Source organism: Diadema setosum, chromosome 22 (assembly GCF_964275005.1).
Source record: "Diadema setosum chromosome 22, eeDiaSeto1, whole genome shotgun sequence".
Lineage (NCBI taxonomy): Eukaryota > Metazoa > Echinodermata > Echinoidea > Diadematoida > Diadematidae > Diadema > Diadema setosum.
This window is the reverse complement of record NC_092706.1, coordinates 29,187,293-29,210,539: the sequence shown is the minus strand read 5'-3', so window position 1 is coordinate 29,210,539 and position 23,247 is coordinate 29,187,293. Positions and strand designations below refer to the sequence as shown.

The 23,247-nt window shown below is 41.6% G+C and overlaps 2 protein-coding genes across 2 annotated transcripts in view; both read left to right on the top strand.

Annotated features, from left to right (window-relative positions):
• Window positions 1-574: 574 nt before the first annotated feature.
• On the top strand, window positions 575-12,424 carry LOC140245284 (uncharacterized). The gene is made up of 8 exons (XM_072324868.1): window positions 575-581; window positions 2,743-3,852; window positions 5,321-5,649; window positions 6,429-6,597; window positions 7,631-7,822; window positions 8,548-9,198; window positions 9,842-12,205; window positions 12,387-12,424. The coding sequence occupies exons 1-8, from the start codon at window positions 575-577 to the stop codon at window positions 12,422-12,424; spliced, it is 4,860 nt and encodes a 1,619-aa protein (XP_072180969.1).
• LOC140245282 (uncharacterized) overlaps window positions 12,304-23,247 on the top strand; it is a 34,517-nt gene continuing 23,573 nt past the window's right edge. The window contains exon 1 of the mRNA XM_072324867.1: window positions 12,304-20,566. Coding sequence (XP_072180968.1) covers window positions 12,451-20,566 — 8,116 coding nt within the window. The 5' untranslated portion in view covers window positions 12,304-12,450. The remainder of the gene's footprint in view (window positions 20,567-23,247) is intronic.

Here is a 23,247-nt window from a genome sequence, read left to right as displayed (position 1 = left end):
TAGTTTACAAGGTATAATACATGTATATATCCAGTATGTATACACATCTTGCAATGTGATAAGTCTGTGATCATAGTTCATATCATTTAGACTAGATGCGGCGATAGAATCTGCTGTCACAATCTCGTTGCATGATAAAAAGCATGACATGCATGGCCGGATGTCGTATCCCACAATGCACTGCCCGTGTGTGTGTGCATGCGCCCGCCCACTTTGCCCGAGTGTCTCCTGCCTGCTTCCATCTGTCGTGGACTAACCATCGTCACCCTGAACCTGTGGCCAGTGAAGCGTGTGAATGTGTAAGTACAATTGTATGTTTCGTCTTTGCAGTGTCGTTTTACTAGTGCATCCTACTAGTAGCCCAATCTGAATGTTAGTTATGCCTAGAAATAGATTCGCACTTCTTTAGATACTCGTACAATGTACATGTACATTGTAAGCCATATGTTTTTCGATTAACAATGGATTAGATAATGAGCTATTACAAATCATGACTGTTTTTAGAAATTCAGTGGACAAACTTCTCGCATACATCTTTTTTATAATTACATTTTTAACACATATTTTAGTTGCCATGTCAGGTAAATCTCTGGCTTTTACTAGGCAATGTCTTTGACTACCTTTGATTCGTTTGTGTCTTGTAATTAAATATAAGTCTACATGAACACTGAAATGTCTGACAGTACTTTAAGAAAAGAACTCATACTGTTGGGATACATGTATATATTTTATGTGAAATTAATGAGCAGCATCGCACATTTTTAAATGATTACATTACCATCCGTGGCCTGTTTCACTTAGCTCTTAAGGTCAATCTATAGTTCAGTCAGACCTCATAATTTAGGAACTGTTCCACTAGGCCATTTTAGAACAATATCTTGTGCCCTCCTTGCCACATTGTATAGCTCATCTTCAAAGTCTATGCATTCTTCCCAACTAGATATGATCTAAATCTGTCCCAACTTTGGGTTCATTGTTTGGCTCAATAGGGTTCCTATATGTGAGTGAAACAAGGCCCAGTTGTTAGATGAAAAGTACAGTGTACGTGCAGTAATGAGGAGTACTTTTATACACAGACCTGTCTAGACTTTTGATACTGCATTTCATCTTATAGGATCCCTGAAAATCCAGACTCTGTAAATGCATAAATGTTGTAGTCACAGAAATGATTAAGTACTTTTTGTATTAACAAGCAAGCAAGCAAAGAATTTCAGCCAAGGAATTTTGAATCTACTGTCCACTGTATAATTTCTTCAAGCCAACATTAAACTACAATGTTGATTTCACTGCTCAACATATCGTCGCTGGGGTGACAAAACCTCGTATCTCAAAATTGTCAAATGTTCAGGAGAGCGAAAAAACATGGCGACCAAAGCACTATAGTGAATGGGAAAGCCTTCTCTTTGACATGTCATGGTGGCTTCATTTTTGGAGTAAGACAGTTAATAGGATTTGGCCAAGACATCACTTGACCCATTATTTGACCATTAAGCTAAAAAAAAAAATTTGACATTTTTGAGATACGAAGTCTTGTCACCCCAGCGACGATATGTATGTGTACATATTTGTGTACATACAAGTACACACGTATACACAGTCAGTAAATTCAATATATTACACAATGCTACTTATTGGGTAGAAAATTATTCTGAGACATTAGTTCAATAAGATATTTTACGCATAATTTGCTCAAACGTCTTGATAGTTTTCGTCATTAAGATGTGAGTGTATGCTTGATGATGTTCAGTTCAATTCAATTCACTTTATTGATAATCGTGAAAATAGAAATATATACAGAGTAAAATGTGTCGGGGAGTTCACAAAGAAAGCCATAGGCTTGAGACAAGTGATCCCCTTTGTAGAGTTGGATACATAAGAATATACAAATGTAGATTCAGAGACATTCAGAGTACTTAATGACAGTTACAGATTATATAGACACATAAAATGAAATAAAAGATATACGCTACTACATTACACAAATAGAATAAACAGACAGAGCAGTTGTGGAACATGTCAGTGCTAAGCTCCACACTAGACTTCCATGAGTTCATTTATTGTGTTGCTCAAAGAGGGTATATGACATCAGCCACATAGTTGTGGAAATATTTTTTAATTCAACATCATGTGAATAGCAGTTTCGGGTAAATGGAGTGTACAATATCTTTGGGTGTGTGCATGTGTGTATGTGTGTGTGTGTGTGTGTGTGTGTACACATATGCAAGCATACGCATGGATATGCAATTATATGTTATATGCATACTTGTGAATTACAATTGTATGTATTATGTATGTATGTTCAAGTGTACAATGTACATACAATATGCATTATATATATAGGTGTATGTAGATACCATGTACAGTAGATAGACACAAAGCTGTTTGCATATCTAGATTATATACATACATAATGAAGTTTAGCGCTAATTTAGGTCCAAAATTTCTAAGAATTTGATCATAAATCAATAATTAGTAGTCATCATTTGGACTTGAATTCATCTTGAGGCAACCAAACACTAATATAGGACTTTCAGTTGCACGACTAAGCGACTTTGCATGCATCTAAAATAAATAAGCGTGTTTATTCTGAGGTCATTGTGATTTATTTTGGATTCAAAGTCTGTCAATTATGTGACTGAATGTTGCATAGTGTGCAGCAGCCTTTAATCATCTTGTATGGAATCTAATAGAATTTCCAAACTGTCTTCCATCCATTCCATCTATTCCCTTGCCTACCTCTAGTTGACATTGATGCGCCTGCTGGAAACCTCCTGAGCTTCAGTGAGTCGTACGGTGGGGATGTCAGTGCCAGTGTAGACCCTGGCATGGACTCAGACACTGACGTTGACCTCGATGATATCTTGCCGTACGATGAAACCCTCATCCTGCCAAAGAAGAAGAAGCGCATGCGGAAGGAGAGCGAGGATGACGATGGTCATCCTTTTGCCACACACACTGACGACAGTCAGGAGAAGCCTGCGGACAGGTCAGTAACCATGACCAAAACACAAGCCAAGACGACCATTCAAACAAAGATTGAGGAAGCACAGAGAGCACAAGCCTATGCATACAAGGACACCTCGCCTGTGCGCCCAATGAAGAAGGACTTGTCCCCAACGAGGAAGCCATCCCCTCACCGTGAACCCAAGGTGGGGAGGCCGGCGCCCCCAGCCAAAGCTACAGTGCTACCGCAGCCCATGCTGCATGTGGACCCCGAGCCTGAGATACCACAGACTGACATGAAGACACCACCGGTGGTGCACATGCCTCCTCACACCCAGACCCAGGCTGGTCCGCCGAAGCCAAGTATCACAGCATCCCTGAAATCACGGTTTGAACCCAAAGAGAAAGCAAAACCGACCTTTCCGACCAAGCCACAGACAATGCCAAAGCCGTCCACGAAGCCGAGTGTGCCCGCTAAACCAGACGTGGCACCAAAGCCCTCTGCACCATGGGCACCACCTGTGTCCAAGACCTCACCAATCAAACCACAGGTCACCCAGCAAACCAAAGCAGTGCCAATGCAAACCAAACATTATGTACTCATGCCTCCCGAACCGGAGGAGAGGAAACCGCCAACCTTCTTGAAGTTCATCAACCACTGCCATGCTAAACCTGGTGAGGCTGGACGCTTCGAGTCGCAGGTCACCGGCAAGCCAATGCCATCAATTAAATGGTTGCGTGATGGACAGGAACTGAAACCTTCTCCAAACTGCAAGATTGAGAACAAACCAGACGGTACCACAACACTGACTTTCGTGCGGGTGGCACCGAGTGACTCGGGCAAGATCACCTGCAAGATTGAGAATGTCGCTGGTTTGGCATCTTGCACTGCAAAGCTCATTGTTGAAGGTATTGATATTTATTCAAGGTTTTATATAATTGCCATAAAAGAACATTTAGCTCATAGAAGAAACCAAATTTTTTGCATTCTGTGCTTTAACCTATTACCAAAGGGAACATTGAAGATCCTGTTAGATATCTATGGGGATCTTAGAATTTCATTGGAACCAGTTAAATGCAGCAAAATTATTGACTGAAGTAAATTGCAGGCTTCCCAACTGCCCATTTTGACATTTCTAAATGTGACCATGCATCACAAAACAAACAAAAAGTCGCACCCCTTGATTTTATGTGAGGACTCAAGAAAGGTGAAACAGGTCAACCTAGTCAGTTTTGAGTTTTCCATATTTTCTGAAAGAGCTTTTCTTCTTCTACACTATCCCTAAGTTTGGGATCATAAATTGAATGGGAAAGTGGGTTTTCAGCAGTTTTTCTACAACCCCTTTTTTGGTAAAGTAGTGTGATCAGGTTTTTCTTAGAGGCCCCTTTTAATTTCTTAAAAATCCTTTACACACTCTTCACTTTCAACTCTAATAACTTTTGGAAAGATGATGCTACTGCTTTGAAAGTTGACATCTATTATGAACAGAATATGTTAATCAAGCATGCTTAATTTCAGCTTAATCTAATAATCCCTTCATTGTTGTTGCTACAATGGCTTACATCAAGTTTTTTTTTGTCCCATTCATGGCACGGGTAGCACGGCTTACTTAAGATTAGGCACTTGAATAGACCCTGTACTTCACAGCCTCTTTTCTCAGTTCAAACTTTTCCAGAGTGTGCGCTTTCTTCCCAATATTTATATAGGTTAGGGGAATCCATTTGAATTGAGTTATACATCATTTTAAAGCTTAGAGTCTGCTCTTTCAGAATCTGCTCTTATCTAAAAAAAAATCCATGTCCAGCGACTTTTTGTGTGTTTTGTGGTGCAGGGTCACAAATAGTCATTTGTTGTCAAATATACTCAGTCTCTCATTCTTTTTTCATGTACATTTGTATGTAGAGTTTTGTAGTGATTTGGAAATAATGATGCAAAATGTGAAGTAATGGGATATATGGGACTACAATTTTCAATAATATTTGCTTTTATACATTCATGACACAGTATATCTCTTGAAGATAAAGGATATGTCACTGACCACTGCTCGTATATAAGAGCTGATTTGAAGTACATTGTAGCATCTTCAGTGGAAAAGTGGTAAAGTGTAGTCATCATTTGCATTGATGACTCCAATAGTGTGATAAATTAATAACGATTTACCAATGCAGATGAGTGCTGTTTTCCATGTCCATGCCAGAGTAGGTTGTGTCTGGGTGTTAATAATAATAATATGAAATATTTATTCAGCGCTTAATACAGCACGTTTCGAAGCGCTTTACAATGCTAAACAATCAAACAAACAACACTTGTTTGCTTAGATTTAGCCATACACCTATATGTCACCTCAATTAACACATTGTGAAACTGATCCTCTAGATGAAGAGCAGCGCGTCATTCGCGAGACCAAACACCAACGCTTTATCCAGTCCACTCTCACTACAACACCTGAAGACATCTACTCATCAGACCTCGAGATCCAGGTAGAACCCCCAACCTTCAGGATTGGTGGTCCTCCACCGGCGGCCCGGGTACCAGGACCCAGTGCGCCTGGTGCGCCCAGGGAGCCAACCCCACTTGGCCCTCGACCCGTCCAACCACCGTCCTTCCACTCCTTCCTAACAAGCCAGGAGGCCGTGGAAGGAGGCTCGGCACGTTTCGAGTGCCACGTCAGTGGTCACCCACGTCCAACTGTCAGGTGGTATAAGGTGAGATGTGACATATGCATTTGAACTTATACATTATCAGATCTGCAACTACATGTACACACAAAAAAAACACCCCTCCCCCCCCCCCCCCTGCAAAAAAGGGGTTTTAATACATTTCAGGTTACATTGTACCATCTATATTTGTTGATTCTTGAAGTGTTATTGCATGTTACATATTACACATTTATCAAAAATTCCTCTGGGTAGTACTGATAGGTTTTTTTTTTTTTTTCATTTTAATTTTTCTTCAAGTTGTCATGTTTCAATATTGAGTAGGGGTTTTCCCCGTCTTTTGAGTTTTATGCTGAAAGAGCAATTTGAATTTTATTAATTATTTTGGAGATGCAATTTATGACTGTTTTTGACTGTCACCACTTTGAAGATTGTTAGCGCTTTGCTATTCAAAATACCATAAACATGTACGTATAAGCATGTTAAATCAATCTAAGTTTCCTGCCTTGCAGGTGCAGCCTTATATATGTCCATTTTGGTCAATGTCTATGGAGACGTGTGCAACAGAACAATTTTAAGCACACAAATTTTTGGCGAATATGTTCTTCACCAGTGTCCACACAGCTCATGAGCTGCAGGTGCAGCCTTATATATGTCCATTTTGGTCAATGTCTATGGAGACATGTGCAACAGAACAATTTTAAGCACACAAATTTTTGGCGAATATGTTCTTCACCAGTGTCCACACAGCTCATGAGCTGATGACCATTTGTGTGATTCTTTAAGGAATATTTGTGAACAAAGTGCTTGACTCTCGGTCATTTTAGAGTGGAAGGGAACTCCGTCCGGACAACCGCATCACAATCAGGATTACGGAAGATGGATATTGTATTCTGGAAATCTCCTGTGTCTATCCGGAGGACTCTGGTGAATACATCGTTAAGGCAACCAACCAGGCCGGCGAGGCAACATCCATTGCCCAGCTGACCGTGGCACGTGAGTATCTATCCCCATCCCATTCCAACATCTCTTTTATGAAAGGGAGCATCTACTGTTGTACTACTTGATTAATCCTCTGTGTGTTGCTATATTACCTGTCCATAGGTATGTGCGTGAGATTTGTGCATATTTGACATTTGACTCATTTGCACAGAAAAGGGTAAACTGAGATACGTTTTGTTGATAGGAGGAGCCATTATGACTTAGTGGTTAAGACCGTGGGTCCTCAAATGTTAGACCTTTGGTTCGAGTCTACTTGCAACAGCAGCAGCGCCTCTTGACAAAGTACTTCATGCGTCTTTACCTAGTTCTTTGGAGGGGATTTACAGTGTAATGCCATCGGTCCATTAAATCTGAGTGCTTTTTATAAGGCTAAGTTGAATAAAATCAAATACATATTCAGGGATAGTATACAAATGTATGTTAAGATGTAATTAGATGTTGTCATATAATTCTGGTATTATTTGAGAAACAGAAAACCCTTTACTGACCTTTGTTTCAGTGCACCACAAAAGGTGCGATCTTTATTTGACGTGAAATTTTTATTAGTTTCTCATCCGATCGAATACGATTTTTTAACAGAAAGAATGTGCAAACGTTAAAATTATAATGTTCAATAAGTGTAATATGTAAGTATAGTCAACCTGTCTTCACATCCACCTACTGGAATATGGTCACAAAAATAGACTCTGTCTATAGTGGACTCTTTTTTTTTTTCATCTTCCTTGGATAACAACTATAGGCAGGTTTGACTGTATGCAATTAATACATTTCAACAGTACATGTCAATAAAGCATGTGTTAACATTATGAATTCATTAGAAGATGTTAGCTCTTAATTGTTTTAGGAGCTTCCTCATTTTGCTCCTCATACATGTAGGAACAGTGCATGGAACATCAGGTGCCTATTAGAAATGATTTATTGGTTTACAAGTGCAGGCTTCATTGCACATATTCCACATAGAACTTTCCCTACAAAGATATTCTTGCACATATCTGGAATATTGTACCTTTTGTAATTCTGTTCCCAGCATCCACCTACCACTACCAAATGGATGGAAGAGAGCCCCATCAGGATCTCCACATCCACATCAACCTGGAGCAGGATGGCATGGTTCCTCAGCCTGGCATCCACACCGTCTCTGCTCCTGGTGTGACGGTGTCGCCGGGTGTGTCCGTCCCAGTCACCTCCCAGGTTACTCAGGGTCTGCAGTTTGCGCAAGGTCAGACAACACATTGAGAGAGTGTTGTAGTTTGCATTATAACAAAGAAATGACAATAAATATGCTATGGCTCGATACTAACTTTTTTTCTGGTGGCCCATTCTGGCCAGCAAAAACTTTCAATATTAAATTTTGGTGGCCAAAAAAAAAAAGAAAGATATGTAGTGGCCTGAAATAAAAGCAAAGGTAACAATCCATTTTGAATCTTAGTTACCCAATCAGGCCACCAAAAGATACATTTTGTGGCTCGTCACCAATTTTTAGTGGCCCTGGACCATTGGGCCACTGCTAATATCGAGCCCTGTATAGTTGTATATACACACATACAAGGGGTATTTAAAAACTCCATTTGTAAGATAAACAAAGCACCTTGTCTGGCAACCTGATATTGTGATGCAAAGGCAATTCAGTTGTAGATACAAATCATTTACTCACAATGGAGAAATATGCAAGAATTATGCTTAAATTGCAGATGTACTTTATCCATGACGTACTTGGTACAAATGTACTTCTACCAGGTCCTGATGGACTAAGGCACTGCTATGCCTTTGTGGACCATCAAATTTATTAAATGAGGTCAAGTTGGGAGAAATTATATTAATGCCATTGTAAAACTTTGGCAAGATGCAGCTACTTTAAGTTCCTTGGCACATTGAGGATAAATGCTGATACAAATGGTGTATATGTTTAACAGTTTTCTTTATTTGATACAAATGCTCTTTCAGGACCTGTACCCACCACCACCACAAGAACTGTAGAGGTTGTCAGTGGTCCGTCTGATGTGGAAAGAACAACTGAGGAGTTATCAACCACATCCAGGCGAACAACAACCAAGACCACCACAACAAAAACTGTTACTGAGACAGTGACTGAGGAAAGTGACGTGGAAATTCCTGGAATGACCTTCACCAGTCAGCGATTCTCTCAGACGCCAACCACCCCAGGATCCGCACCAGGAACCCCTGGACAGCCTGGAACTCCTGGACAACCAGGATATCCAGGAACTCCCATTCAGATCTATGGACAAACCATTCCACAGCAGATGCCCAACATCAACATCACTCTCAATATCTCAGGGTTCCAGGAGGCCTTGCCTGAACCGCCAACCTTCCGGAGGTTGGTGACCGACACCACGGTCACTGAGAGCCAGAGTGTTCAACTGGACTGCATCATCACCGGACATCCTTTCCCGCAGATCACCTGGTTGAAGGATGACCAGATTATCCAAGACTCGCCAGACTTCCAGTATATCATCAATGGCAACAGGGTCTCACTGCTCATCAATGTAACACTTCCTGAGGATACTGGTGACTACACATGCAGAGCAACCAATCCCTATGGAACAGCAGTATGCACTTGTCGACTGACTGTGCGCCGTAAGTATATCCATCATATTTAACCCATTGAGGATGGGCCGATTTTGCTACACCATGCATTTCCCATAGACACTTGCCCGAGTATACATGTTCAATGTGCTTGGGACTTGTCCTCAATGGGTTAATGTACAAGTATTAATGACATGATGCTAGAGTACTGTAGTATTGTGTTAATGCACAGTCGACATGTAATTACTAATTCTTACATATCAGCACTTCAAATCAAAACTTCAAATGCTTGAGTAGTCCTAATTTCATTCAAGTTTAAACAAATGAACTGGCAATTTGGCAAATTTTGCCTTTCTTGTGCATATATTCAAACAACATGCACTTGACTTCACACATTCCTTATGGTATGATAATAAGCTAATAGTAATGATATGCCAGTTTTATTTCCATAAAAAGGTTCATGCTAATTTATGAAATGTGAATATATCTTGGAAAAAAAGTATGGAATGCATTGCGATATATAATCAAATCCATAGAGTCATTTCAGTCTTTCTATTAAAGATAACAAATATTTATGCATCTCCATTTCAGGTTGCCATGAGCTTCATTTTGAGATGGATTCTTCATCAGTAATTAATGATAATTTTGGGCTTAATGTCACAAAGAATATTGTTTTTCTTTCCTGATATTTCAGCTGGCAAAATGCGAACTGTAAGTGGAGATGAAGCTTTCTCTGAATCAGAAGTGATTCGTAGAGTGAGGAAGACTACTACCACAACCACAACCAGGGTCGCAGAAAGTGATATTGACGCCCCCTCAGAGTACTCGGAGCGCACATATCGTACGGTGAGGAACAAGCCACCAAAGTTTCTAAATGAACTCTTGGACATTGAGGTGCTGGAGAACAGCACAGCTAAATTTGATGCCAGGGTCACAGGTCGTCCGTTGCCTCAAGTCCGCTGGTTTAGCGATGGCATAGAGATTCATCCAGGAGGACGTTACACATTGCACTATGATGATCAGGGACACTGTTCATTGACCATCACCAATGTGACACGAGATGACTCCGCTGAAATTGAATGCAGAGCTGTGAATCCCGCTGGTGAAGAGGCTTCAAGTTTTGCAGATCTCATTGTCAAACCCATTCCACAAGCAGGGAAAAGACCAAGGAAGAGACGAGAGCAGCAGACCCTCTTTGTCCATGGAACCAAGCCAAAGTTCACTTCAGAGGTGAAATCTATCCAAGTCGCAGAAGGTCATACAGCAAGATTTGTGGTGAAGATCGTTGGACAGCCACGGCCCACTGTCACATGGTACAAAAATGGGCGTCCCATTCCACATGATGAACGGTACATTGTGACTTACGAAGAAGACGGTACATGTACACTCATCATAACAAATGTATGTGCAGATGATGATGCAGAATATATGTGTAAAGCGGTGAATGAACTTGGTAAAACAATCTCTTATGCCGACCTGGTTGTTGAAACTACCACCAAGACAATAACCACCATCCCAGAAGAACCAGAGCAGGAGACATGGACAGAACGTGTCGAGAAATATGTAGAGAGTGACACAGAAAGTGTTCGCACAGTTACCACTACAACAACCACTAAGAAGAGGACAACTATATCAAGAGAGGGACAAGAGCCGACTAGTGGAACAGAGAGTGTTACTGTGGAAGTTCGACCTCGAGATAGACAATGGGCACCACCTAGACCGATGCATGAAGTGACATTTGAAACAGATGTTGGACATCCACAGCCAGAGCAATATGGTGTGGAGGATTATGAGATCATACGAGAGTATGGACCACGACCGAGAGTCACTCAAGAAGTAAATATTCCAATGAGTCCAGGACAATCGGAAATGACCATTCCTCTTGAAAGAGCTGAAAGATCCACCAAAGAAGTCATGCTCACCCAGAAAGTATACCCAACAGTGACAGAAAAAGAAGTTGTGCCAGATCAAAAGCGTCCGGGTGAGACTCCAATCCGAATGCCTGTTTATCCACAGAAAAAGAAAGTTGATGAAAAAATTTTGCCTGTTAACAGAGAAGTTCCGTCTTCTCAGCCAGCATTTGACAAGATTCCAGCACCAAAGGAAGTAGAGGAGGAAATGCTATATGAGGACCTGTATCCACAGCCTCTGCCAGATGTGAGGATGCCTTTCCAGCAGATGCATCCACCAACAACCATTCATGAAGACATTACTAGTACTGTTATGAAGCCTGACTCTGCTGTCAAAAGGCTCAAAGATCTACCAGTTCCTGAGCCAGTACCACATGTTCATGAACCACCAGTAGAAGCATCTCCACAATTTCCTGACAGAACCCCATCATCACTTGCTGCTTTAGAAAGAATACCTGTACCAGAACCCCAGCCACAATTACACGACACCCCAGTCTATCCTGAAGAAGTTGTACAAGAAAAACTTCCACTGATAGACCGGTTGAACAAAATTCCATTGCAGCAATCCCCAGCAAAGGTGCATGAAACTCCAATACAAGCTGACAAGAAAAAACCTATGTACTACAGGCCAGAAATCAAAGAACCACAGCCTCCTCCAAAAATAAAGGAAGTTCCATTTGCAGCAGAAGAGATTAGGCAACCTGAGAGACCTCCATATCTAAAGAAACTTCAAAACCTTCCTCCTCCTCATGAACCAGCAAAGGTGTTTGAAGATCATATTCATCCATCAAAGAAATCTCCAGTGAAAGTTCCAGTGGAGTTTCCACAACCAGACTATCCCGAGTTTGAGTATGAAGAAGTTCCAGGTTACATGCCTATACAAGAGGCTCCAGTCCCACATCCTGGCAAGCCAAAAGCAACCCCAAGGAAACCCAAACCTGAAGTTGCTGTGAAACCACTAGCAAAGCAGCCAACCAAGCCAGGAAGACCTCAGGTAGTAGAAGAACTTCAAGACACCCAAGCTGTTCTTGGTCAAGAAGCTCAGTTGCAGACAATCATAATTGGTCTTCCAAGACCAAGAGTCCAATGGCTGAGAAATGGACGCCCCATTGATGGTGACCGATTTGAGAGTATTGTGACACCAGATGGTGTGTGTACACTTGTCATAAAGATTGTCATAGAAAGCGATCAAACAGTTTATGAGTGTCGAGCTACCAATCCACTTGGGACTGTTTCAACTTTTGCTAATCTTACAGTTACTACTCAGGAGACTATTACCAGGAAAACTGTCACTGAAACTGTCACAACTGAAACTTACACGACTGACAGTGAAGCTGAACAGCAGTACCCTCATCGCACACAAATAGAGATTGGTCCGTCTCGTGACAGGCAGATGTATATTCCTCCAGCAAGAAGGCCATACGCTGTGTCTTCATATGCTGAAGTTTCGCCAGAGGATCAGACAGAAACACTTACCACAACCACAGTAACAGAAACCATCACAACACGGTATGAGGATGATACTTTGTCAGATGTAACTACTCAGAGATCAGAAATGGACATTTATCCTGAATATCAACGACCAACTTCACAAGAAATTGAATTCATTATTGATGGTGTGAGACCACCGCTGGATCGGAAAACAGCTGCAGTGGAAGCACAACCACGACGTCCAGACTTTCGAGAGCGAACAGCACTTGACATAGATAGGCAAGTACCCCTTGCACCTATTGAATTTGTTATTGACACACGGCAAGAACACCCACAAGAGGAGTATGAAACAGTCACACGACGTAAAACGACCACTGTCACTGAGAAAGTAATTCAGAGGAAAGATGAAGAGGAAACAGAACCTATTGAGTCATACTCTATCGAGTATCCAGAGGAGCCGAGGCAGCCAGTGGGTTTCTCCATTGACTTACCAACTCCAAGTGCTGTTGAATATTCAGAGGAAGAAATACTGCCAAGATATACAGAACCACTGAGAATTGATGTTGATATTCCAGAACCATATGAAATAGTTCCTGGTGAAGAACAAGTTGAACAGCCTCCTCCTCTTGATATTTCATTTGAACAGCAGCAACAGGTAGAAGAAGTCATCTTGGGCCCGGAAAAGGTGCTTCCTCAAAAATATGAGCCGCTTGAACTCACTTTTTCAACAGAGCCAGTTGAAGAAATTGATATTGGACGTGAACAACTCCAGCCAAAGGAGCGCCCTGTTTCTTTTGATGTTAAGTTCCCCAAGCCAACCATCAGAAGAATGCAGGTTGCTGATGAGAAGGTTGCAGAGAGAGAGCCTCCCACACCATTAGAATTGACATTTGAAGGAGCTCCAGTAGAGGAAATCCACCTTGGTCCTGAAGAAGTTCTTCATGTGGAGCAACCTTTGCCTCATGAACCGCTTGCAATGCAATTTACTTCTGCTCCCAAAGAAGAAATTACACTTGGTCCAGAACATGTGAAACCAAAGCCAGTGGAGGACAAGCCATCTTTCAAAATAGCCAGAACTCCTAGGAAAGACATAAAGCCTGGACCTGAAAAAGTGATTCCGCCACCACAGATACCGCTCCAACCTGAATTTGAAGAGTTAGTAATACCATCTCAGTATGCACCGGATATTAGCCCAGTCCGAAAAACAAGTGTCAGGGAAACTTCAGTTCAGGAGGTACATCCACAACCAAGCCCTGTTGTTCCTGAAAGGGGTAGGAGTGAAATCCAAATTGAAACACAACCACAGCCACCTCGTGAAATAGAGCTTGTTCTGGATTTGCCAAAACCAGAAAGAACAAGAAAAACATATACAGAAACAGTCAGAACTGAAACCAAAACTGTAGTTGAACCTGACAAAGAGCCGAAGATGGAATATGAAGAATTGGTGATTCCTGGAGAACCGCGAAGGCCATCAAAGCCACCAAAACCAACACAGTGGCCTCAAAAGAAAATTACAGAGCCAGTTTACACTGAAGAGCCGTACCAGATGCCAGAGGAAGCTATTCCAGAGCATACACCAATATCTCCAGAGGAACTCCCCTTTGCCCGTGCTGCAGTCACAAGATATCCACCAGATGTTTTACTTGCGCCAGATGATATTGAGGTTCCCTATGGAGATGTAGCTCGACTTGAGTGCCAAATACAAGGGGAACCACAGCCTGTAGCTCGCTGGCAACGAGATGGAGTACCTGTAACAGGTAATAGATACCTAACTCTTGTCGAAAGGGATGGACGTGTTGTTCTTGTGATTAACCCCGTTGAAGAAGTTGATGACACTGAATTTGAGTGTGTTGCTACTAACGAGGAGGGAACTGTGACAACGTATGCAGATGTGTTTGTGAAAGATATACCACCAGGAAAGCTGAAGACACCTTCTGTCAGAAAACCCAAAAGAACTGAACGGGTTTCTGTGTCTGTTACTCCTAAAAAGACAGAAACCTCACATGTCACTGTTCAGCGAAAAGAAGAGAGACCCTTGAAATCATTTGAAGTTACTGTTGGCGTTCCTGAGGAGGTGAAGCCAGAGAGAATTTCTCAAAGGCCCCGTGGACCGGCAGATGTTCCAGTTGAACCTCAAGAGGAAAGTTTTACAACTGTCACTGAAACAGTGACAAAAATAAAACCAGAACCTAGTAAACGACAAACAACAAGCATGGACATTGACACTCCAGGTAGACCTCTTGGTCCTATTGAACTTACCATTGATATTCCCAAAGATGTTCCTGATGATGCAATTCCACGGAAACCAGAGTTTGAGGTATTGGTTGTGCCTGAATTGCCTGAGGAGCATACTGTCACAACTGTGACAGAACGTGTGACAACTGTTGTTGAATCTGAAAAAGTTTCTGAAACTCAAGAAAAAACTCAGGTTTTCCAAGATCAGGAAAGACCTCTGGCTCCTGTTGAACTAACAGTTGAGATACCTGCAGACCAACCAGAGTTTGAGGAGGTTGTGTTGCCCAAACAAGTTATACCAGAAGGACCAGAATATGAAGTAGTTGTTGTGCCAACAGAAGATCGTAAGGAAGACATTGTAACTATCACTGAGACTGTGAGTACAGTTGTGGAAACTGATCAGGTTCCAGTGGAACCAACAAGACAACCCTTGCCTCCGGTTGAATTAACATTTGAAGTTCCAAAAGCAGTTCAACCAGAGTTTGAAGAGGTTGTGGTTCCCACAAAGCACAAACCAACAAAGCTAGAATCCAAGATTCTGAAAGACTTGCAGCCTGAGGTTGAAGAGGTGGTAGTACCTGAGAAGCATATTCCAAAACGACCAGAATATGACATGCCAAAGAAGGATCAACCTGAGTTTGAGGAAGTTGTGCTTTCAACAGAGCACATACCACAACAAGTTATATTCCCACCACAAGATGAAATTCCCCGTGAACCAGAATTTGAGGTGTTAGTTGTCCCTCGACTCCCAGAAGAACAAACAACAACAGTAACAGAAGTGGTTACGTCTGTCATTGAGACAGAAGAGATTCCAGAGCAGCGAGAAACTGAACAGAAACCAGTAGAAACAGTGAAACCCATCTATAAGCTGCCAAAGGATGATAAACCAGAATTTGAAGAGATCATGCCCAGTAGGCAAGAATTAGAACGACCAGAATATGAGGTATTTGTAGTGCCACAAGAACCAGAAGAAACTGTGTCTACTGTTACAGAATCAGACAAAAGGCCAGCTCCAAAGAAGCGGACAGAGGTTCATCTTGAAACCCAAAAGAAACCTCTAGAACCAATAGAACTTTCTTTTGAACTTCCCAGAGAAGTCAAACCACAAAAAGATGAATATGTGATGGACATTCCAGAACAACCGGAGTATGAAGTATTGGTTGTACCACAGCGTCCTGAGGAGGAAACGGTCACAACAGTTACTGAGACTGTGACTACAGTCGTTGAGACAGAGGAGATCCCAGGAGTAATTGAAGAGGAACCTGATAGACATATGCCTCCACTGGAACTTACGTTTGAAATACCGAGAGAGGAACAGCGTGAATTTGAGGAGATCATTGTCCCGCAAGAACCAGAATATGAGGTACTTGTAGTACCAGAGGAGGAATCTGTTACAATATCTGAAACAGTGTCTACAGTTGTAGAATCAGACAGAGCACCAGCAACAAAAAAACGGACAGAGGTTCATCTTGAAACAGAAAAGAAACCACTTGGACCTGTAGAACTTTCATTTGAACTTCCCAGGGAAGACAAACCACAAAAGGATGACTTTGTGAAGGACATTCCAGAACAACCGGAGTATGAAGTATTGGTTGTACCACAGCGCCCTGAGGAGGAAACAGTCACAACAGTTACTGAGACTGTGACTACAGTTGTTGAGACAGAGGAGTTCCCAGGAGTACTTGAACAAGAACCTGATAGACATATGCCTCCACTAGAACTTACGTTTGAAATACCGAGAGAGGAACAGCGTGAATTTGAGGAGATTATTGTCCCGCAAGAACCAGAATATGAGGTACTTGTAGTACCAGAAGAGGAATCTGTTACAATATCTGAAACAGTCTCTACAGTTGTACAATCAGACAGAGCACCAGCAACAAAGAAACGGACAGAGGTTCATCTTGAAACAGAAAAGAAACCACTTGGACCTGTAGAACTTTCGTTTGAACTTCCCAGGGAAGACAAACCACAAAAGGATGACTTTGTGAAGGACATTCCAGAACAACCGGAGTATGAAGTATTGGTTGTACCACAGCGCCCTGAGGAGGAAACGGTCACAACAGTTACTGAGACTGTGACTACTGTCGTTGAGACGGAGGAGATCCCAGGAGTAATTGAACAAGAACCTGATAGACATATGCCTCCACTAGAACTTGCGTTTGAAATACCGAGAGAGGAACAGCGTGAATTTGAGGAGATTATTGTCCCGCAAGAACCAGAATATGAGGTACTTGTAGTACCAGAGGAGGAATCTGTTACAATATCTGAAACAGTGTCTACAGTTGTAGAATCAGACAGAGTACCAACAACAAAGAAACAGACAGAGGTTCACCTTGAAACGGAAAAGAAACCACTTGGACCTGTAGAACTCTCGTTTGAACTTCCCAGGGAAGACAAACCACAAAAGGATGACTTTGTGAAGGACATTCCAGAACAACCGGAGTATGAAGTATTGGTTGTACCACATCATCCAGAGGAGGAAACAGTCACAACAGTTACTGAGACTGTGACTACAGTTGTTGAGATGGAGGAGATCCCAGAAGTAAGTGAACAAGAACCTGATAGACATATGCCTCCATTAGAACTTACATTTGAAATACCGAGAGAGGAACAGCGTGAATTTGAGGAGATTGTTGTCCCTCAAGAGCCAGAATATGAAGTTCTTGTGTTACCAGCAGAGAAAGAAACTGTAACAGTTGTGACTGAAACTGTGAAGACTCAGGTGCAGTCTCAGGATGAACCAGAAACACATACCAGTGACATAGTGATTGATACCAAGAGAAAACCGCTTGGCCCTATTGAACTTACCTTTGATGTGCCTAAAGAACAGGCAGAGTTTCCATACACTCCAGACACAAGAAAGACAACTGTTGAGAGGCTGCCAACAGAGGTTGAGGAACGGGGATTACAAGAAATTGATGTACCAAGAGAGCCAGAATATGAAGTATATGTTGTGCCCCAAGAAGAGCATGTAGAGGAGACTGCAGTTACAGTTACGGAAGTTACTGAGATTAAAAGACCTGAAACAATGGAAGTGCAACTCAAAGAAGAAAAGCCCCTCACTCCTTTTGAACTCACATTTGATGCCCCACGCGAGGAACAACCTGAGTTCGAGGAGGTTGTTTTTCAAGAACAAATTGTTGACCAACCAGAATATGAGGTTCAGGTTTTCCCTACACAGCCACAGGATGTTGATGTTCCCCAGAAACCTGAATATGAAGTTCTTGTGTTGCCAATGGAGAAGGAGGAAACTGTTACAACTGTTACAGAAACTGTTACTACGCTTGTGGAAACAGAGGATGTACCAGACTTCCATGTACCAAGCAGAGATTTCATTGACCAGGGAAAACAAGTGCCTCTGACCCCAGTTGAGCTTACATTAGAGCTTCCACGAGCAGAGCAGCCTGAATTTGAGGAAGCTGTGCCAGAGGAGCACGTGCCTAAGGAACCAGAATATGAAGTTCTTGTTTTGCCTCTTGATCATCCTGAAGAGGAAACTATAACAACTGTGAAGAAAACTACTACGACAGTTGTTGAAAGAAAAGATGTTCCAGACAGTTCACCCAAATCGTCACAGATAGAAATTGAAAGTAAACAACAACCACTGGGTCCAGTTGAACTTTCCTTTGAAGTACCAAGTTCTGATAGGCCAGAGTATGAAGTGCTTGTCATGCCTCTTGAAAAGCCTGAAGAAGAAACAATCACCACAGTTAGAGAAACTATTACTACTGTCATGGAAAGTGAGGAATTTCCTAGTAAGCCTCAGTCAACTGAAGTTTTTATGGATCGGGAAGGTCAACCATTTGCTCCCATTGAATTAACATTTGATATCCCACAAGACGTTCCACCACAGGAAGAACTGGCTCCTGGTAAAGCCCCTGAAGGTCCTGAATTTGAAGTACTGGTAATGCCTATGCAACAGCCTGCTCCTGAGGCTCCATACACCTTGGAACCATCTGAAGATATCGTTGATCAAGAGCAGAAACCAATGGGTCCAGTTGAGCTGACATTCGAGCTCCCAACAGACACGAGTGTAGATGTACAGGATGTTCCATATCAGCCAGAGTATGAAATCCTTGTCTTGCCAGCAGACAAGGAAGAAATCCAAACAGCCACTACAGTCACAGAAAGTGTGACTACCCTTGTAGAAACAGAGAAGGTTACAGATACCCGGGAGTCTGCTGAAATCGAATTCACTCAAGGGGAATATCCTGGAGAAGTAGAACTGACATTTGAGATACAACCAGAGAAACATCCTGAAGTTGAAATAGTGAAACCATTCTCAGAAGAATTATATGAAGAAATGCCAGAACATGTTCCTGATACTGCGGAACCGGATGTCAAGAAACCTCAAGGTATTGAGGTTGTTGTCGTACAAGAGCCTCCTGAAATCATCAAACCCCTTGAAGATGTTGTCACCAAAGTTGGAGAAACTCTGCGATTGCATGCAAAAGTGGCAGGTCATCCTCAACCCAAAGTTGAGTGGTTTAAACATGGTAAACCTGTCAAGGGGGATAGATTTGTCACACTCATTGAGCGAGATGGGAATACTGTTCTTCTTATATCACCAGTTAAAAAAGAAGATGAAACAGACTTTGAATGTGTTGCAACAAACACGGAAGGAAGGGTTTCAACAAAAGCAGAACTTTATATCGGAGAAAAGAAGCCTAAAGTATCTGTAGAGAAACCCAAAGAAAAGCCATCAGAGAAGCCAAAGGAAAAGCCAAAAGAAAAACCCTCAGATGTCCATCGTAAGCCTGCTGAAGAATTGAAACCAATGGAAGATGAAGAAACCGTTCCGATACAAGCTGTTTTGCCTGAAGAGTCTGTTGAAATTCAAATAGAAGTACCTATCGAAAAGAAACCGGAGATTACAGAGTTTGTGACTGAGGAAAGAATTATTCAAGAAAGACCAAGAGGACCTGCTGACCTACCTGAAGAACCAGAGTTTGAGGAAGTTATTGCAATAAGTGAAGAGATGGTTTCTGCTGAAATTGTCCTCATGGCTGGTGAAGAGCCAGAGTATGAAGATGAGGTTATTATGCCTGAAGAAATCATCGAGGACATTGAAAAACCATCTGACTATCCTGAAGAAAAGACAGAGAGAGCTGAGGTCGTGATCGAACGCGAGAGGCAGCCCTTGCAGCCGATCGAACTCGTGGTAGATGTTAAAGGAGGTGAACAGATGCCACAAATGCCGGAGTATGAAGAAGTTGTGCTGCCAGTGGAACAAATACCAGAGCACAGAGAAACAACCGGAGTTACAGTTGAAAAAGGGCCAGATGATCAAAAGACATTTGAAATTATCTTTGACACTCCTGAGGCACCACAGCAGGTATCAACAACTGTGACAAAGACTGTAACAGAAGTTATTGAAACACAGGAACAGAAAGTAAGTCCTGCTGTAGGTGAACTTGTTGTAGACTTTGCAGCTCCAGAAGAGGAAATGCCAGGTGACACAAGGGAAAGGACAACCATCATAGTGCCAACAGAGGAAGAAGAACATCACCCTGTGGAAATAATTCTTGATGTATCTGAAGATAAGCACACAGATGACATCTTTATTGAGGTCGTCCGACACGTGACAAACGTTGAGGTAGACATTGGTGGGCGTGCTTCCTTCACCTGTATGATAATTGGTAAACCACGTCCAACAGTTCAATGGCTTGCCAATGGTAGACCTCTGACGGGCGACCGGTTTATATCTGTCTTCAGTCTTGATGGCACATGCGAGCTAGTCATCACAGAGGTGCAGGAGGAAGATGAAACAGTGTACACCTGTCATGCAGAGAATTCGGCTGGAGTAGTGACAACAACAGCCGAGCTCATTATTCCACGTGAACGTAAGTCATGTTACACTGGGTTTCTTTTTAGTACAACTACTGGCTCCAGCTGGGACAATTTTTATACCATTTCATGCCTGTATTTGATAAATCTCCAGACTTCTGTGTGAAGTTAACATAAAATCTGAAGCTAGTTGCCTATGTACAAGGCCCTTAAAGTGATTGGCACTACAATTTATGCAGTGGTATCAAATGATTTTGGCTGTTTCCAGGATGTTCTGTGTCTTTTGACCTGAATGTAGTTCAAAATCAAGATCTTACTTTTTCTCACAATTTTGAAAGGCATTGTGCAGGGATGTGAGAGTTCAGAGTTTAATCTGATTTCTCTCTTCTTTTTTTTTTACTGTGCACAAAACCTACTTTTCAAACTTTTGGTCATTCAAATACATTGAAATGTTTACACTTTAATGCATTTCAGACGTACTTTTCACAAGTTTTAGATTTTTTAGATTTTTTTTTTCTGCAAGTTATTTCTCACCCGTGACTGTGCATTCTCACTACCAATAGTTTGTCAAACAATCTTTTGAACTTACCAAATGAGGGTGCCAACATTCAGCATTAAAAGTGAAACTCATCACACATCTTGTAACTCACTATTGTTAAAGTGATGTTCTAAGACCTAAACTCTGTTTTCATAACACCTTTGTATTTGAAGCATGCAGCATGTGTCTTGTGGTTTGTCAAGTCTATAACATGGCTGAGATGTACACAGAAAAAGTTAAAGTTTTTTCAACTTTTTTTTTGCCATTTTATCCCATTCATTTGGTTGTATTTTTGCTTTTGATGAATGGTACCAATTTCTTCATTTGATGTCATCATACATACCTATTCATTATAACCATTTTAGAATTGAGTTGTATTTTTCAATATCACTAACATGTGAATTATGAATGCTGTATAGGTGATGCATTGTCTTTTGAATTAGACTAACTCTCTGTTGTGATTATTTTAGATTATATTTCACATACTAAGAATCTTGCTATAGGATTGGTCGAGAGCTAATAACATGGTAAAGCGTAGTTTTGCCCATCACATCACCTGGGAAGAAAAGTTTGTTACACTGTATGATGATAGTCATTTTGTTTCGCTGATCTCTTGATCCACACAGTCCTAACGCATGATATAACTTACAATTTTGAGTACGCACGAACCAAAAGTGCGCTGCACTGTGGTCTATCATTTGACCTGGTTCAAGTGATAGATCACAGTGCAACAGAATTTTATTTCGGTGCCACATGCGGGGCGCAGAGCCAATTCATTGTTTTGTCATCTACGCGCATACGTCTGAAGTAAATTACGTAGCCTAAGGCAGCTTAAACGGTTTCAAATGTGGAATAAAATGGGAATACAGGTACCCTAGATGTGGAATATAAAGCAGATAATCAACTTTTTGTTTCAGGCAATGAGACAAACTATCACTTGTATATAGTGTGTTTGTGTGTGTGTGTGTGTGTGTGTGTAAAATACAGGGAATTAACAGGACCTTGATGGCCAGCAGCTTAGAATATGAGCAAATGGATGACCATTTCTTTCAGCACCTTGATAAATCTTAGGAAAACTGGTGTAATTATTCTGGTAGTGGGGAAAGACACAATGTGTGAGAGAGCACTGTATTTTAAACTTGTAGATAAAACTCTGGACTCACCAAGAAATCCTGGGTCAAGAGCTTGTCCACGTAAGTTGTCTCTGGAAATGTTGTAGTACTCACAAAGAACCCACATGGAGAAGGCTTACATCTGAGGAGGCTATCCTAGATGAACAAGATCATACCATAATTCTTTCAAGTAAGACAGATCAATCAGATCAAGTTAGACCCTCAAATCAAACAGGTATGATATGGATATCTGACTTCTGAGAAATCCAAACACTCAAACTGATTCTACACCCCTCCCTTTTAGAATGAAGGCTTCTGTAATCTCTTTGCATTTGCTCTCAAAGTCCTGTGTGTATATTCCATATCATACAATGTTTTTGAAGAACCATAAGAACTTTATCTTGTGCAGACAATGAACATAATTGTGTTGAGTATCCCAGATCTTTAGGTTGTAACCCAAGGCCACACACTAGTTTCCTGTTAAATAACATGAAGTTAGTGGTTTTGTGAATTCTTTCAATGCTGAGGCACGTTGTGTCGTGGATAGTACTAGCCAGTGGTAGTAGTTGTTGGAGAATTGATATGAAACTAGCACAAGCTCAGTGCAGTACCCCAGAGATTTTGCTTGGTTGCATGTACTGGATAGGAAGATGGAATTCTTTCACTTCAGGTCTGTGTTTCCTGCATGACTTGCATAAATTGAATGGAAAAAAAAAAAAAGAATCAGTCTGCAGGGGTGTCAGTGCAGCACTTTAATATGTACTACATAAAGAAGGAACGACTACAGCATGGCATGGCATGGCATGGCATGGAGCATTGTCAGTGAAAGGATGCAAAGAGTCTCACACAAGGTTCTACTTTATTTGCCTGCCTCCTCTCCAGTTGCAGAAACCAAAGAAGTCACTGTCACGACTACCACCACCACAAAGGTAGTAAAGGAAGTTATTGACACTGAGAGAATGCCTGATGAAGAGATAGGTACAGTGACAATTACACCTGAAAGACCTGAAGAGCAAGTGGATGTGACAGAGGAGATTATCACTAGGCCAACTGAAGATGGTGACTTGGAGGTTGTGAAGAGAAAGAT